The 18,713-nt window shown below is 42.5% G+C and overlaps 1 protein-coding gene across 3 annotated transcripts in view; it reads right to left on the bottom strand.

Annotated features, from left to right (window-relative positions):
• OTUD7A (OTU deubiquitinase 7A) overlaps nucleotides 1–18,713 on the bottom strand; it is a 187,757-nt gene that overhangs the window by 45,783 nt on the left and 123,261 nt on the right. For all 3 annotated transcript variants that reach the window (XM_075273582.1, XM_075273583.1, XM_075273584.1), the window contains 2 exons: nucleotides 9,414–9,596; nucleotides 8,416–8,634 (listed from right to left, as the gene is read on the bottom strand). In XM_075273582.1, the coding sequence (XP_075129683.1) occupies nucleotides 8,416–8,634; nucleotides 9,414–9,596 (402 nt within the window). The remainder of the gene's footprint in view (nucleotides 1–8,415; nucleotides 8,635–9,413; nucleotides 9,597–18,713) is intronic.

Below are 18,713 nucleotides of genomic sequence, written 5' to 3'. Positions count from 1 at the left end.
AAATTCATGGTGGAGGGAGCCTCTAAACAGCCCAGTTTGGGCAAATTCATGGTGGAGGGAGCCTCTAACCAGCCCAGTTTGGACCAATTAATGGTGGAGGGAGCCTCTAACCAGCCCAGTTTGGACCAATTAATGGTGGAGGGAGCCTCTAACCAGCCCAGTTTGGACCAATTAATGGTGGAGGGAGCCTCTAACCACCCCAGTTTGGATCAATTCATGGTGGAGGGAGCCTCTAACCAGCCCAGTTTGGACCAATTCATGGTGGAGGGAGCCTCTAAAAAACCCAGTTTGGACCAATTCATGGTGGAGGGAGCCTCTAAACAGCCCAGTTTGGGCAAATTCATGGTGGAGGGAGCCTCTAAACAGCCCAGTTTGTGCAAATTCATGGTGGAGGGAGCCTCTAACCAGCCCAGTTTGGACCAATTAATGGTGGAGGGAGCCTCTAACCAGCCCAGTTTGGACCAATTCATGGTGGAGGGAGCCTCTAAACAGCCCAGTTTTGGCAAATTCATGGTGGAAGGAGCCTCTAACCAGCAGAGTTGTGGGAAAGCAGGGTGGAGGGAGCCTCTAACCAGCAGAGTTGGTGGAAATCAGGGTGGAGGGAGCCTCTAACCAGCAGAGTTGGGGGAAATCATGTTGGAGGGAGCCTAGTATTAGCAGAATTGTGCAACGCTTATGGTGGATGAGTATGAGGATGCGGAGGAATTGGAGAGGTTGAGTACAGACATGGAGTTTCATGTTGGGGTGCTTTACACAGGTGGGCACAAAAATGAAGGCTCTATCCAGTGGTGGTTCATTTTTATCAAAGTGAGCCGGTCGGCACTCTCAGCTGACAGACGGGTGCGCTTGTCAGTGATGATGCCACCGGCTGCACTGAACACCCTCTCAGATAGGACGCTGGCGGCAGGACAGGACAGCACCTCCAAGGCATATAGGGCAAGTTCAAGCCACAGGTCCAACTTCGACACCCAATACGTGTAGGGCGCAGAGGGGTCGGAGAGGACAGGGCTGTGGTCGGAAAGGTATTCCCGCAACATGCGCCTATACTTCTCACGCCTGGTGACACTAGGACCCTCCGTGGCGGCACTTTGGCGAGGGGGTGCCATCAAGGTGTCCCAGACCTTAGACAGTGTGCCCCTCGTTTGTGTGGACCGGTGAGAACTTGGTTGCCTACTGGAGGAACTGCCCTCCCTGCCGCCAACGTCACATGCTGGAAACATCTCCATCATATTCTGCACCAATTGCCTGTGGCAAGCATTGATGCGATTGGCCCTCCCCTCTACCGGAATAAAAGACGAGATGTTGTTTTTATACCGGGGGTCAAGGATAGCAAAGATCCAGTACTGGTTGTCCTCCATGATTTTGACAATACGCTTGTCGGTTGTAAAGCACCCCAACATGAACTCAGCCATGTCTGCCACAGTGTTAGTTGGCATGACTCCTCTGGCCCCACCGGAAAGTTCAATCTCCATTTCCTCCTCATCCTCCATGTCTACCCATCCGCGCTGCAACAATGGGACGATTCGAAGTTGCCCGGAAGCCTCCTGTATCACCATCACATCATCGGACAACTCTTCTTCCTCCTCCTCCTCCTCCTCCTCCTCCATTAAACGCAGTGAAGCGGACAGATGTGTGGACCTACTCTCCAGCTGTGACGGATCGGATGCTATCCCTAACTCCTCTGTGTGATCTGAGTTATCCCTGATGTCAATCAGGGATTCTCTCAGAACACACAAGAGCGGGATTGTAAGGCTCACCATCGCATCCTCAGAGCTCACCCTCCTTGTGGACTCCTCAAAGACCCGTAGGATGTCACAAAGGTCTCTCATCCATGGCCACTCATGGATGTGAAACTGAGGCAGCTGACTTTGTGGCACCCTAGGGTTTTGTAGCTGGTATTCCATCAAAGGTCTCTGCTGCTCAACCACTCTATTCAACATCTGAAACGTTGAGTTCCAGCGTGTGGGGACGTCGCACAAAAGCCGGTGTTGTGGCACATGCAGGCGTTGCTGGAGAGATTTTAAGCTAGCAGCGGCTACTGTCGACTTGCGAAAGTGGGCGCACATGCGCCGCACTTTCACCAGTAGCTCTGGAACATTGGGGTAGCTCTTTAGGAAACGTTGCACCACTAGGTTGAAGACGTGGGCCAGGCATGGAACATGTTGGAGTCCGGCAAGCTCCAGAGCTGCTACCAGGTTCCGGCCGTTATCACAAACGACCATGCCTGGGCCCAGGTGCAGCGGCTCAAACCATATTGCCGTCTCATCGAGGAGGGCATCCCTCACCTCGGAGGCAGTGTGCTGTCTGTCCCCCAAGCTGATCAGCTTCAGCACAGCCTGCTGACGTCTACCAACGCCAGTGCTGCAACGTTTCCAACTCGTAGCTGGGGTCAATCTAACAGCGGAGGAGGAGGCGGTGGCGGAGGAGGAGGCGGTGGCGGAGGAGGAGGCGGTAGAGGAGGAGGAGGAGGGGGGTGTTCTTCTCGTGTCCCTGCCAGGAATGTTAGGCGGGGAGACGAGGTACACCGGGCCAGTTTGGGAAGCAGTCCCAGCCTCAACTACATTCACCCAGTGTGCCGTCAGTGAAATGTAGCGTCCCTGTCCGCATGCACTTGTCCACGCGTCGGTGGTCAAGTGGACCTTTGTGCAAAGCGCGGAACTAAGGGCCCGCCTGATGTTGAGTGACACGTGCTGGTGCAAGGCGGGGACGGCACACCGGGAGAAGTAGTGACGGCTAGGGACGGCATAGCGAGGTGCCGCAGTTGCCATCAGGTCCAGGAAGGCGGGAGTTTCAACAAGCCGGAACGCCAACATCTCCTGGGCCAGCAGTTTAGCGATGTTGGCGTTCAAGGCTTGCGCGTGTGGGTGGTTAGCAGTGTATTTCTGCCGCCGCTCCAATGTCTGAGAGATGGTGGGTTGTTGTAAAGAAACGCCTGATGGTGCCTTTGATGGTGCAGGAGAAGGAGATAAGACAGGACCAGGGGAGGATGAGGTAGAAGTCAACAAAGTGGCGGAGGCAGATGAAGTGGTGTCCTGGCTCGTCCTCTGGAGTGCATCGCCAGCACAGTCAGCAGTGGCAGTGGCAGAGGCAGAGGCAGTGGCAGAGGCAGTGGCAGTGGCGTGAACGGCAGGCGGCCTTTGTCCTGCCGTTGCTGCCTGCCACTGATTCCAGTGCTTGGATTCCAAATGACGGCGCATTGAAGTGGTGGACAGGTTGCTCTTCTCAGAGCCCCTAATCAATTTCGAGAGGCAAATTGTGCAGACAACACTATATCTGTCCTCGGCGCATTCCTTGAAAAAACTCCACACCTTCGAGAAACGTGCCCTCGAGGTGGGAGTTTTTCGGGGCTGGGTACGAACTGGAACATCTTGGGAGATTCCGGGTGTGGCCTGGCTTCGCCTAAGCTGCTGACCTCTGCCTCTGCCTCTAGCTACCCTTTTTGGTGCTGCACCTGCCTCAACATCCACACTACTTTCCCCGCTTGACATCCCCCCTGTCCAGGTCGGGTCAGTGTCCTCATCATCCACCACTTCCTCTTCCAACTCCTGTCTCATCTCCTCCTCCCGCACAATGCGCCGGTCAACTGGATGCCCTGACGGCAACTGCGTCACATCATCGTCGATGAGGGTGGGTTGCTGGTCATCCACCACCAAATCGAACGGAGATGGAGGAGACTCTAGTGTTTGAGCATCTGGACACAGATGCTCCTCTGTTAGGTTCGTGGAATCGTGACGTGGAGAGGCAGGTTGAGGGACAATGAAAGGAGCGGAGAACAGCTCTGGGGAGCAGGGACAGTTTGGGTTATTGTTCTGTAAAGCTTCGGAATTTTGGGAGGAAGGAAGACAAGACTGTTGGGTAATAGGAGGAGAGGAGGCAGAGTCTGACTGGCTGCTGGACAATGTGCTGTAAGCGTTCTCTGACAGCCATTGCAAGACCTGTTCCTGGTTCTCGGGCCTACTAAGGTTTGTACCCTGCAGTTTAGTTAATGTGGCAAGCAACCCTGGCACTGTGGAGTGGCGCAATGCTTGCTGCCCCACAGGAGTAGGCACGGGACGCCCTGTGGCTTCACTGCTACCTTGCTCCCCAGAACCATTCCCCCGACCTCGCCCACGGCCTCGTCCACGTCCCTTTCCGGGAGCCTTGCGCATTTTGAATTCCTAGTTAGAAATTGGCACTGTATACCAGTAGTAAAAATTGTGGGTGCACGTAACCCCAATATATTCTTTGAATTCCCAGTCAGACACTGGCACTATATGGCAGTAGCAAGAAATGAGGGTATTTGTATTCCCAATATACTCTTTAAATTCCCAGTCAGACAATGGCACTGTATACCAGTAGTAAAAATTGTGGGTGCACGTAACCCCAATATATTCTTTGAATTCCCAGTCAGAAACTGGCACTATATGGCAGTAGCAAGAAATGAGGGTATTTGTATTCCCAATATACTCTTTGAATTCCCAGTCAGACAATGGCACTGTATACCAGTAGTAAAAATTGTGGGTGCACGTAACCCCAATATATTCTTTGAATTACCAGTCAGAAACTGGCACTATATGGCAGTAGCAAGAAATGAGGGTATTTATAACCCCAATATATTCTTTGAATTCCCAGTCAGACAATGGCACTGTATACCAGTAGTAAAAATTGTGGGTGCACGTAACCCCAATATATTCTTTGAATTCCCAGTCAGAAACTGGCACTATATGGCAGTAGCAAGAAATGAGGGTATTTGTATTCCCAATATACTCTTTAAATTCCCAGTCAGACAATGGCACTGTATACCAGTAGTAAAAATTGTGGGTGCACGTAACCCCAATATATTCTTTGAATTCCCAGTCAGACACTGGCACTATATGGCAGTAGCAAGAAATGAGGGTATTTGTATTCCCAATATACTCTTTAAATTCCCAGTCAGACAATGGCACTGTATACCAGTAGTAAAAATTGTGGGTGCACGTAACCCCAATATATTCTTTGAATTCCCAGTCAGAAACTGGCACTATATGGCAGTAGCAAGAAATGAGGGTATTTGTATTCCCAATATACTCTTTGAATTCCCAGTCAGACAATGGCACTGTATACCAGTAGTAAAAATTGTGGGTGCACGTAACCCCAATATATTCTTTGAATTACCAGTCAGAAACTGGCACTATATGGCAGTAGCAAGAAATGAGGGTATTTATAACCCCAATATATTCTTTGAATTCCCAGTCAGACAATGGCACTGTATACCAGTAGTAAAAATTGTGGGTGCACGTAACCCCAATATATTCTTTGAATTCCCAGTCAGAAACTGGCACTATATGGCAGTAGCAAGAAATGAGGGTATTTATAACCCCAATATATTCTTTGAATTCCCAGTCAGACAATGGCACTGTATACCAGTAGTAAAAATTGTGGGTGCACGTAACCCCAATATATTCTTTGAATTCCCAGTCAGAAACTGGCACTATATGGCAGTAGCAAGAAATGAGGGTATTTGTATTCCCAATATACTCTTTGAATTCCCAGTCAGACAATGGCACTGTATACCAGTAGTAAAAATTGTGGGTGCACGTAACCCCAATATATTCTTTGAATTACCAGTCAGAAACTGGCACTATATGGCAGTAGCAAGAAATGAGGGTATTTATAACCCCAATATATTCTTTGAATTCCCAGTCAGACAATGGCACTGTATACCAGTAGTAAAAATTGTGGGTGCACGTAACCCCAATATATTCTTTGAATTCCCAGTCAGAAACTGGCACTATATGGCAGTAGCAAGAAATGAGGGTATTTGTATTCCCAATATACTCTTTGAATTCCCAGTCAGACAATGGCACTGTATACCAGTAGTAAAAATTGTGGGTGCACGTAACCCCAATATATTCTTTGAATTACCAGTCAGAAACTGGCACTATATGGCAGTAGCAAGAAATGAGGGTATTTATAACCCCAATATATTCTTTGAATTCCCAGTCAGACAATGGCACTGTATACCAGTAGTAAAAATTGTGGGTGCACGTAACCCCAATATATTCTTTGAATTCCCAGTCAGAAACTGGCACTATATGGCAGTAGCAAGAAATGAGGGTATTTGTATTCCCAATATACTCTTTGAATTCCCAGTCAGACAATGGCACTGTATACCAGTAGTAAAAATTGTGGGTGCACGTAACCCCAATATATTCTTTGAATTACCAGTCAGAAACTGGCACTATATGGCAGTAGCAAGAAATGAGGGTATTTATAACCCCAATATATTCTTTGAATTCCCAGTCAGACAATGGCACTGTATACCAGTAGTAAAAATTGTGGGTGCACGTAACCCCAATATATTCTTTGAATTCCCAGTCAGAAACTGGCACTATATGGCAGTAGCAAGAAATGAGGGTATTTGTATTCCCAATATACTCTTTGAATTCCCAGTCAGACAATGGCACTGTATACCAGTAGTAAAAATTGTGGGTGCACGTAACCCCAATATATTCTTTGAATTACCAGTCAGAAACTGGCACTATATGGCAGTAGCAAGAAATGAGGGTATTTATAACCCCAATATATTCTTTGAATTCCCAGTCAGACAATGGCACTGTATACCAGTAGTAAAAATTGTGGGTGCACGTAACCCCAATATATTCTTTGAATTCCCAGTCAGACACTGGCACTATATGGCAGTAGCAAGAAATGAGGGTATTTGTATTCCCAATATATTCTTTGAATTCCCAGTCAGACAATGGCACTGTATACCAGTAGTAAAAATTGTGGGTGCACGTAACCCCAATATATTCTTTGAATTCCCAGTCAGACACTGGCACTATATGGCAGTAGCAAGAAATGAGGGTATTTGTATTCCCAATATATTCTTTGAATTCCCAGTCAGACAATGGCACTGTATACCAGTAGTAAAAATTGTGGGTGTATATAGCCCCAATTCTATTGCTAGGGGACTTGCAGGGTATTTCTGGGGTGAAGGTGGGGGGGCACACCGTTGGAACGGGTATCGGGGTATATATCGGGTATACGGGAATACACTGACAGTGTATTCCATTCAGGATCCTGGGAAAGCTGGGTTGCGGCGATTGAGCCCGTCAGTGCCACGTTACACTGACAAGCTTCTCCCTGGAATTTAGCTCTTACAAGAGCTGTTGGTTGTCTTCTCCTTCCTATCCTAGCCTGTCCCTGCCTACCCAGAATCTAAGCCCTAGCTAGCTGGACGGAAACCTCCGTCCTCGGTGAATTGCAAGCTCAGAATGACGCGAACCTGGGCGGCGCTGTTCTTTTAAATTAGAGGTCACATGTATTCGGCAGCCAATGGGTTTTGCCTACTTTTTTCAACGTCACCGGTGTCGTAGTTCCTGTCCCACCTACCCTGCGCTGTTATTGGAGCAAAAAAGGCGCCAGGGAAGGTGGGAGGGGAATCGAGTAATGGCGCACTTTACCACGCGGTGTTCGATTCGATTCGAACATGCCGAACAGCCTAATATCCGATCGAACATGAGTTCGATAGAACACTGTTCGCTCATCTCTAATACCTTTGTTATGTGCAGTATGTCACTTTTGTAGATTTGGAGGAAAACTTTAAAGATTTATGCAAATTAGGCAGTTGGTGCACTGGGGGTGGGACTTTATCTCTTGGAGCACTGATGTTGCTGCCTAGGTAGGGTGGGTCTTAGCAGCGGTCAACTTCCACTATAAGGGGTGGCAGAGGTAGGTGGCGGTAGGGTCTGAGTGGCAAGTTCAATCTTCCAGGGAGCTGAAGGTCCACCCCCAGTGCACCAACTGCCTCATTTGACTAAGATTTGATGATGACCGATGTAGGAGAGTTAACCTTGGTGCAGTGTGATATATTTAAAAAAAAACAATGAAAATCAGCAATGTTTTTGTAACACTTTTCATTGGTTTTTGTTGTCTTCAGTGAACTGTTGAACTTTTTAGTGGGGGCATTATTTCTTTTGTCACATAGCTTTTCCTTTTTTTCATTCTGGGGTTTGTTTTGTATTTTTATTGAATATAGTTTTGAAGTGGGTATTTCACCTTTCGTGAATGCCCTATTTTCCTAAAGTCTGGTTCAGGTCTGTTAAAGCAATAGGCAGTTCTTTAGTGACTGATATCCTATCCTTGAAGACTGTGCATACAGAGATAAGTGTCAATCACAGATATTACCGCCTCCTTCACTTCTCAGCACAGAAAGAGAAATATTAATGGATAAATGACAGGATATACTGAACCATTTCCCACAAACCTATATATTAATCAGGTCAGCTCCTCCTGTTCTATAACATGCTACCTATGGATTGGACTGCATTTTTCATAATATTAATAATAATAATTTTCTGGCCCCTTTACTTTTAATTCTAAAAAAAATATGCTGGACAACTCTATAACATACCAGCGTGCACTTTTACTTCTCAGGTAAGCCATATTACTTACCTGCTTGTTCCAAGGCCACCATTGTTGACTGCTCTATTAAATCCCGTTCAATAAAGACCCTGAAGTCTTCGCTGTACACGCTGAGGTCTGGTAGTTGGAATGTATAGATGGGCATTTCTAGAGGAAATGGATCACTGCTGCATTCATTGGCCACATGCAACCGAGCCAGAGAAACAATGGCTGAACTGGCATGAGAGATGCCTCTGGACAGTCTCTTCTCTAAAGAACAGAGAAAATCTATTATTTAGATATTGAACAGCTTTTATTGAGGACAACTATAACTACATAATGTGTAGGCGCTAGTACAGTATACTGGATGGAAGAGGTCATGCAAATCATAGAGGTCATGGAAAGCAAACAATTTTGGACTGTAACAACAGTTTAGTAAGACATTCCTTCTGAGACTATTCTTGAAGCACATAGTCATGACAAAAGTCTAAAGGTTACAATGTAATCCATAAATCAATAAATGGTCTCTCGCAAAGAGCAGCATAGATGCATTTTGCTCTTTTTTTTTTGAACAGAACAAATATGGAATCTATATTTTCAAATACATTTCCCGTCAACAATATCTGTACATGACATTATTAAAGAGGATCTGTCACTATGAACATTTATGTATAAACTGACAACTGGGCGTTGTAAAAGGTGTGTGCCTCCATAATCAGCACTGATTGGGCAGTATCAAAGTGTATAAGGACACCCCTAATAGTTATCAAGTTATTCATAGATTTCTAGGAGAAATAATGCATCACAATGCAGAGTACTATAAAACGCAACCCAGAATTATAATATCATGAGAAATGCATGTATTTTCTATAACGGATATGTCAGGTCCCCTTTTAATGTCAACTAGTGGATATGTAATCACTGACCATACAAAGGATATCACAGGTGAACATTTAGTTTGCTGATCTGGGTGGTTGGGTTAAAGAGAATATGTCATAAACACAGCTGTGTATATATCACAATAAATTGTTCCTCGAAAATGCCATTACCTTGAGCGATGTCTTCTTGTCTTTGGAGGTTTGGTCTCTCAATCTTGTTGACATGTTGGGTGATTTCTCTGTCCTGCTGCTTATAGTATTTCCCTTCATTAAATACTTGAGGCAAATTTGCAGTGTGCACCTGTCGTAGTTGTTCATAGTCACTCAGAGCTGCCGTCAGGTCCCAGTTCTTTCCTGACAAGTAGAATTACACAAGTTTCTTAGTGACTCATTGTAATAAAGTATACATCACAAATTCATGGAAATAGATCACGCTAAATCCAGAATGTGGATTGCTTGCTTTCCACTCTGCTGAAATTTTTTGACCATTTTCAAACCAAGAAGCTGACACTATATATAGTTGTTTGTCATATACTTTGTCAGCATAAACATCCACTATTATATTTCATTCTATAGTTGGCCAAGCCTCCACGTACAAGGTCCACTATATTATTTCTGTATCCTCTTGTGCATTGTCCAGTGTTGAAAGGGATGTATACCGTAAGTCTAACTTCAGTGGAAATTATGAACACATTATAAAATATTTGGGGTCTGGTCACATACTACTAACATGTAAAATAGCACACAAACTATTCTGAAATAAGTACTCAAGGCCTAGTCAGGACTAGCTATAGCCTCAATTGTAATAAATATGTGTAAAAGCAGGGTTATAGAGTCTGTATGACAAACCACCAACTCTGACTACTTTGTTTTTCCATAGCCAGACTCCAACCCTGCTCTGACTCTTTAATAAATGACTGAATTCTTTAAAAAGCCTGTGACTGAGGTGCAATGAGAATAAATGTCCAATATACTATTGATCTTATTAAATATACAATATTACAAATTGTAGAATTATAGTCATTTGATTTTAAAGACTGAGACGGTAACTTTTTTCCAACTCAACCAAGAAACCTCTACTCCAATTCCAGCTGCACTTCCCCATGTAAAAGTATTTACATGTATTACATGCATTGGAGAGGGACAGCCTATTGGTTCCACTTGTTCAATGTGCCTAAAGATATTGGTATATGACACTGGGTAGATATTAAGGGTAATATGGTATACAGAGTGTTGTTGATTTGATTTAGATTATTGGATTTGCAGTGGTTCTATCCTGGTATAGGTGGATATGAGTGACATCTGTTTGATAACCTCACCAGTATATCTGGATTAATGAAGTGTCATGTATGATTTGTGCGTGCCATTTGTGGTTAGATCCTAGTAACGGGATAAGGTTGGGATTATTTACTGAGTATATCAGGATCACTGAAGTAATAATTCCACTTTCAGTGCAGTATATAACCATTACTGTCTGTTGTTTCTGAGTGTTGCATGCATTGAGTGTAGATATGAATAATATAAGCCATATTATACTCTTTTTGACGCATGCAACACCAGAATAGTGCCACTTTTACACTTATTTATTGCAAATCGGTTTCTCCTGGAAGTTTTGGTCTTCATTATATTTTCATCTGGCCCCCTTTTCATGTAAAAACTGAGGACCTTTTATCACCTCTAGTTCTTAGCATTTGTTAATAATCTCCACTGTACAAGAGCAATAAGTGCAGGGTAACTTTGGTGCCTGATGTGCTATTTAAGCTCTGTAATGTCAGAAGGGCAAGTTATCTGGAGCGCCATTCAGAAATGGACATTGTTACAGCTCAGAAATACATCCCCTTTCCTGCTCCTACCTGACACCACCTTCTTGACAGTAGAGAGCCTAAATAGCATATCGGGCACCACAACTCACAGTATTGGTTGCTCAACTATGCCAGAATCAGAGGAGCGGCAGCTGGTGAAAGGTCCTCTAACTGTGAGAAATCTGTATTCTTGATGAGCGTTTAGTAAACAATTGGATTTTGTGCTTTCTTGTTTAGAATTTGTACTGTGCTATGTGACGCCCCTTTCATACTGGAGGCTATATGTGAGTTTATTATCCATAGGCAGCTGACATCTTTCTCGACTACACTATAAGAAATCCAGTTGATTCAGTCGAATGGGAATACCATTTGTATAGGGATAGGTTACTTATTTTGTGGAAGCCAAGGATCTGAAAAAAGGTCCTATATCAGTCTTCAGAAACAGATACAAAAAAAACAAACAAACAAAACCAAAACAAAAAAAATGACCGGGTATCTGTTACTGTTTAAGTGCATCCATATTTACATATGATCTTATGGGGCTTCACCGCAGACAGGCTATGTACTATTTGTAATAATATTAATAAAGCAGATATATCCTAATACAGATGGCAATTGTGTCGTTTTAATTGGCCTCAAATGTGTCATAAGAAGCTTATAAATTCGGCGTACTTAGAGTGGTCTTCCCTTGGTAGTAAAGTTCTAATGATCATTATGCATCCTTATGGTCCCTTTGGGATACTGAGCAAGAAAGTCATTAGCAAAGAAAACAGCTCAAATGTCATCACCGAGTCTCTAATATGAAGTCAGAAACAAAACACTGTCTCTTGATGGCGATATTGTCAATGATGGGATAGCATCAGTATTTCATGCTGGAAATGAGCTAGACAAAATACTGAAGTAAAAGTGAAAGTATGTCTGCAAGACACATGACTCCTTCAAGATTGTATTCCATAGGTCAAATTCTGCTTAGTTTATACCAAAGAATTAAACCAAAAATCTTTTTCAAGTATTTTATTCTGGAACGTTAAAGGAGTTATCTAGATGGTAAATTGAAAATCAGCCAATCCCTGGCAACAGCAGTGACTAGTCAGCGACAGGATGAGAAGACATTTTGTGTGTGGTGAGAGGGACCAGGAGGTAGAAACCACAGTGGAAATTGAAGAGTCTTTTTTAAAAATTTTACCTGCAATACCTTTAAGAAATAATAATTATGGGGAAAATTAGACACATTTATAAAGGTAGTCTGTCAGGTTGTCTCAAACCAATAATTGTGCCATCTACATAGGGGTCATTCGGCTGCAATTTAGGAGGAAAACCAAATCCTTTGCAGCGGTCTGTATTCAACTTGGCAAGTCAGGTCTGCCCCTGACGGACCTGCAGGCTGATATGTATATCCATAAAAAGATTACCCTGCTGTGAGAAGGTGAAAGGCAAACTGATGGAATCACACTATATGAGCCCTAGATTCCAGACATATGTGTGGTCCAGGGCAGGTCTGGAGTAGGCATCAGCCCCAGGTATGGGTCATAGGTTTGTTATTGGGCCATAAAAGGCTGCAGAGCCTGCACTTCAGGGCAGATCCTGGGAACGAGACAAAGTGCCTGGGTCTGTCCTGTAACCCTGAGTCCAGTGAAACCAATTTGTGCTTGTGTTTTTTTGCTGCAAGCAGCACTTTTCTCTTTGCATGATTCGTGTGAACGCTACGTGCAAAGCACATGGACCCCATTATAGTCTATGGGGTCTGTGTTGTTTGTAGCTAACCGCTTTTTAATGCATTCGGTATTTCCTTCAGGGGTGGGGGTGGGGGGGTGTCACCAAGCAGATTCCCCAAACGGAATACTGAATGCAGATGTGAACCAGGCCTTACTCCTTTTAGCCTTAAACTAGTAACACTCTGCATTCCAGCTTTCATAACTTTTTACATTTATTTCAATTTTGCTTTATGCAATATTTGTCACTAAAAGGCAAAAGTGTTGAAGGTATGATACCTATATTGGCTAGCCAGAAAAAATACATTTGCAAGCTTTCAAAGCACAGAGGCTTCTGTATAAATAATGTAGAATTATTTCACACACACATATATATATATATATATATATATATATATATATATATATATATATATATATATATATATATATATATAAAACACATCGGGGAACAAATGATTTTTTTGAATAGAAAACAAATTCTGGCATCTGAATATTAAGGTTTATGGTGTTAATCATTTTGAATACACAACGTACTAATTTTGCTTTAAGGGTGGCCAGGGGGTGGCAGAAAGTGGCTCGGATGCAGACAGGGCCTACCAAGCTGCCTTGCTATCTGCACCTGACCCATATTAGAGATGCCCCCTTCCCCTCTCCCCTATAATTATATCCTCATTACTGTTCACTTATGCAATGCCCAGTACCTTTTCGGACACCTATTCTGGCAGAATAGAAGATTCACACATCCTGTGTGCTGGAAATGGTCCCATGGTAAGTAAAATATAATTATGGTTCAGTACACATACAGAACAGCGTGAGAAGAGATGAGGGATTATTACCTGTGGGGGGGGGCATTATTACTGTACTAATGCCCTCCTTCCCCACAGGTAAAAGCATTGCTTATGTTGGGAGTGAGACCATTACCTGTGGAGGTAGACCGCTATTAGGGAACTACTACAGTAATAGTTTGCCAATCAGTAATAGCATTACTTGTGCTGGGGTGTGGGGGAACTATCACCTGTGGGAGTGCACTATTAGAGCACTATTACATTAATAGTGCTCCCCCTACAGGTAATAGCATTATTTATGTGTGGGACTACTGTAATAGTTCTCCCCATAGATAATAACATGATTTATGTAGTAGGGAGACAACTGCCATAGGCACTTTTACAGTAAAAGTGTCCCCCACAGGTAATAGCATTACTTATGGGGGAACTCTTATTGTAATAGTGCCCAACACCCAGTTTATAAGACTGCTTATGTTAGGGGGAGACCATTAACTGTGGCATTGTGGCGCTATTAGGGCACTATAACAGTAATAATGCTCCCCCACGATAGCATGAAGTAGTGCTGAAGTGGGAAGGAAATAAACTGTTCATACAGTGTCCTGGAGACACTAAGGAGTGAATCAGCAGTTCTGTCCTTTATGTATCCAAAGATTCCAAGTAGCAACAAGTCAATTATATTGTTTCACTGGATGTACCTGGAGAACACACTCAAACACAAGGAGAATATACAAATTTCATGTCCCAAATTTGAACCCAAAACTTCAAGGCAAAGCAGTGCTATCTGCTGCACCTCTGTACTGCCTAGCTCAAACTAAAAAGATTTTTTAAAAATCCATTATGGGAATATTGAGGGATAGAATTTATAGGATTCTTAGTGATTGAAAGGCTCTTTTATAATTCGATTATCGTATCTTAAGTGCAAAAGAATTTTCAATAATGTGACCATAAAACTGTAGATGTCATCATTAATATGAGAAGTCTCTAGATGTATATGCTACTTTGTGCTTTAAAGAAAAAGTTTCTTCCCTTTCATTTGATTTTGATACTTCAACATCTTCATCATCTTGAATATTTAACAAGAAACCTCTTATTACTTCTTCATTCAAGTCCTCACCTTGGTAGACTTGAAGGAGCTTCTTATTTAGTCTCAAGTCTACTAAACATTCTCATTTTCTTCCACTAGGTGGCGGACAATTCACATGACCACCATGTTGCACATTTCAGATGAGTTTCATTGGCAGGAATCCATTGATGTGTTACTTTGTTATATGTTATATTAGATTACATTTTATTGCTTTTATGTTTATTACAGTGCTGCATAATGTTTCTATATTAAGAGCATAATAATAGATTGCAGCACATCATCCTTCAGTGTCAGCTTAGAGGTCTTGTGATACAGAATTTTGTGCCTTCATTAATTTTATACAGTCACAAATTTATTTCTATTTTTAAATAGTACTTGAAAAACGTGTTATACTAGTAATGTAATAGAACTATTATGTATATAGACTATGTTTTCATTTATCTAGCCTAAACATTAACAAGTATCAAATATAGTGTATCTTTCTAATGTTATTATAAATACTATGTTATTTGATTATATCAGTGTTTTCTGACATATTGTCAGTGTGCTTTAGGTCTTATAGTTCTAATAATGACACCCAATCATACAAATCCAAAACATTTAGGTATAATGATGTGTTCCCATGCAGTATGACTGTATATACAAAAACAACCTTGATAATGGAGCGACATCTGTTTTTATGATAATTCTGCCTCCATTACACTATACATGATTATATTTTCCAACACTCACATTCATGCTCTATGTCCATTAACACTACATTTACAGAACAAGTCCTTGGTAACACTTCACGCTATTCTTGGATTGTGTGACACACCGAGAAAAGATTTACATTTAATCTGTGAAATAATACTGAAACAGAATCGGGAGCACTTAGAACACAAGATGAAAAACAGCGTAACCCTACTAGAGAGGAATACTGTCACTTTAATGAGTACCGTATATACTTGAATATAAGCCGAATTTGTCAGCACAGTTTTTGTGCTGAAAAAGCCCCCCTCGGCTTATACTCGAGTCAAGCAAAAAAACAAAACAAAAAAAAAAAAACATTTTAATTTTTTTTTTTTTTGGGAGGGGGGGGGGTTCTATAACCAGTTGCAATAGTAATGTATAGAATCTCCCATACAATATAATAAAAAACTAAAGTAAATAAAAGTTCTAAATCCCTCCTTTCCCTAGAATACATATAAAAGTAGAAAATGACTGTGATACACATTAGGTATCCCTGTGTCTGACAGTGCCCGGTCTACTGAATATAGGGTATCTGCAGTGCTCCTGTTCCGTCGGGAAGGGCTTAATAGGAGCACTGCAGATACCCTATGTTCAGCCAGGCTGAATTCCAAGTGGGGGAAAAAAACCCAGTCCTCAAGCTCAGGGAAGGGGCAGACAGACAACCAAAACACCCCCTTCCCTTCCCAGCACCTACTGCACTCAAAAACTCCGACCATTTTAATTTTTGAAATTTTCCAGTGCTGCATTCCCCCCCCCCCCCCTCGGCTTATACTTGAATCAATAAGTTTTCCCAGTTTTTTTTTTTTTTTTTGGTAAAATTAGGGGCCTCGGCTTATATTCGGGTCGGCTTATACTCAAGTATATACGGTACATATATACCCATCTAGGGTTTTGGTTTCTATGGGGTAAATAGTGGTTTTAGGGACAACATTATGAGGCACTTTTTATGTAATTTATAGTGGTAAGATAATAAAAGTGTTAAATAAATAATGCTCTGGTGTATGTCTATTATGTCTACTATGTCATTATCTACACAAGCAGTTGTCAGGGAATAGTCTTTCCATATTGCTTGCTGTTAGAACATAGTTGACTGCTGTATGTGGTGAGATCCCAAAAGTCCAGCGATTGGGGGACAGCACCCCATTTGATTATGATCTGAACAATATTGTCTACAGCAATAAAGTGATTACAAGGGATGTCCAGTTTCAGACAGGTATTGAGAGACAAATGTTATTGGTTGTAGTGTAAAGCTTGTTACAATCATAGCACACACGTGCCTGGTAACAAGCTGTGCAAATCACATGGCTATGGACTGATTTTTATGCACTGGAAGTAAGCAGAATGAATGACATCAGAGATCTGGTTTATACAAAACAAAAACAAAACAAAAACAAAACAAAAAAACAACCTAAGAGCAAAATATATCGAATCATATACATTTATTAATGTAATATCATAGAGAAATAATAGATACAGGTAATAAGTATCAGAGCACACAAAGAAAGTGAATGGAGGGACATTACAAGAAATGAACAAACATGGAACAAATTGCAACCGTATGCCGTAGGTGTGCACAAAGTATTTAGACTTTGAGATTAGAAGTTGAGAATGCAAGAGGAGTATAGTCACCATGAACTTCATGACTAGCATACTCATAATGCTGAGCGTGTACGCATATTAGAGTACTTGTGTATTCAGGGGCTGGACATCGGCTGTAGCTCACAACCATAGCCATGATCAGAACTCCTCCATAACCCCTTGAATGTCACATTCACAGCATTCAAAAGGAAGAGACTGGGGTGAGACCCCTCTTTGATCGAGTCAATGGGAATCCAGAGCAGTGATCAGGATTATATATTTCATGAGCAGATATCTCAGATTAAAATTAAAAATTCCCTAATTGGATTAAACAATAAAAGAAAAAGCTAAATAAAATGGAGGCAACCCCCAAACCACTTATGCATGGTTCATTACAGACATAGTGAACAAACCTTTCTTCTATCAAAGCGCAATCTTTCTGTTGGGAAATTAAGATTTTATTCCATATGCAAAAGAGCTGTTTGGTGCATTTGGAGTAGGGGTCAGAGCACCCATTTTCCTTTGTTGTCACCACCTAATGCCACCTGCCAAAATAAAGAGACTGACGTCCCATGAACAACAATTTTCAGTTAGAAAATATTAACAAAAAATGTCCAGGTTTACAGGTAAAGATCAGTGTCTGATGTTCAAGTCCACAGGGGGGGAAAAAAAAACCTTTGGGTAGGGAGTATGTAATGCGAAGAAAAAGAAGAAAAATACATCCAGCACAAGAAAAAAATAAAAAATGAAATATATATATATATATATATATATATATATATATATATATATATATATATATATATATATCTATCTTAACTTTTAATGTACAGAAAGAAAAAAATTTAATTGAATAGAAAACAGTGCAAATTATTATTATTGTTTATTATTGTTTATTTATATAGCACCATTAATTCCATGGTGCTTTACATTTGGGGGGTTTACATACAATACACAAAATATACAGGTTGATATAATACTAACAGTGACCGACTGGCACGGTGGGGTAGAGGGCCCTGCCCGCGAGGGCTTACAATTAGGGTTGAGCCGATCCTGACTTTTCAGGATCGATTTTAAAATCCGATTTCTGATCATTTTTCATTCGAACCCGATCTCAATCCCAATTTCGATCCCAATGCAAGTCAATGGGATTTTTTTTATTAATCGGAGATCGGATTTTAAAAGCAATCCTATTCACTATACAGCATGGAATCTAAGAATTGTTAGAATCCGCGCTGTGAAGTGAATCACTAAGTAGCCAGAGGATTTTTTTTGTAATCCTCTGGCTACTTAGTCCCCCCTGGTGTTGACTTACCTCCAGAGATGGCTGGTCCGGTGCTCTTCGCTTCGCTGCCGGTCCAGCTGCCATCTTCTCCGCCTCGCTGCCCCCTCCCTGCCAGGTTAGGAGAGTGTGGGCGGGTTAGGAGAGTGTGGGCGGGTACTGGGAGGGGAGACGTCACGTCTCCCCGCCCTGTACCCGCCCACACTCTAACCCGCCCACACTCTCCTAACCTGGCAGGGAGGGGGCAGCGAGTAGAAGACGACGGCAGCTGGACCGGCAGCGAAGCGAAGAGCAGCGGACCAGCCATCTCTGGCGGTAAGTAGCTTTAGTCTCCCATTAGAATGAATGGAGGCAGCCTGTGCGCAGGGGGTTAAGGCTGTGTGTCGGCTGCTTCCATTCATTCCTATGGAACCGCAGCGGAGCCTCCACACGGAGTATACACTATATACTCAGTGTGAAGGCATTGTGGGAAAAGATCACCAATCTCGATCCC

The sequence above is a fragment of the Leptodactylus fuscus genome, chromosome 5 (assembly GCF_031893055.1).
Source record: "Leptodactylus fuscus isolate aLepFus1 chromosome 5, aLepFus1.hap2, whole genome shotgun sequence".
NCBI classification, from domain to species: domain Eukaryota; kingdom Metazoa; phylum Chordata; class Amphibia; order Anura; family Leptodactylidae; genus Leptodactylus; species Leptodactylus fuscus.
This window is presented reverse-complemented; position numbering and strand designations above follow the sequence as displayed.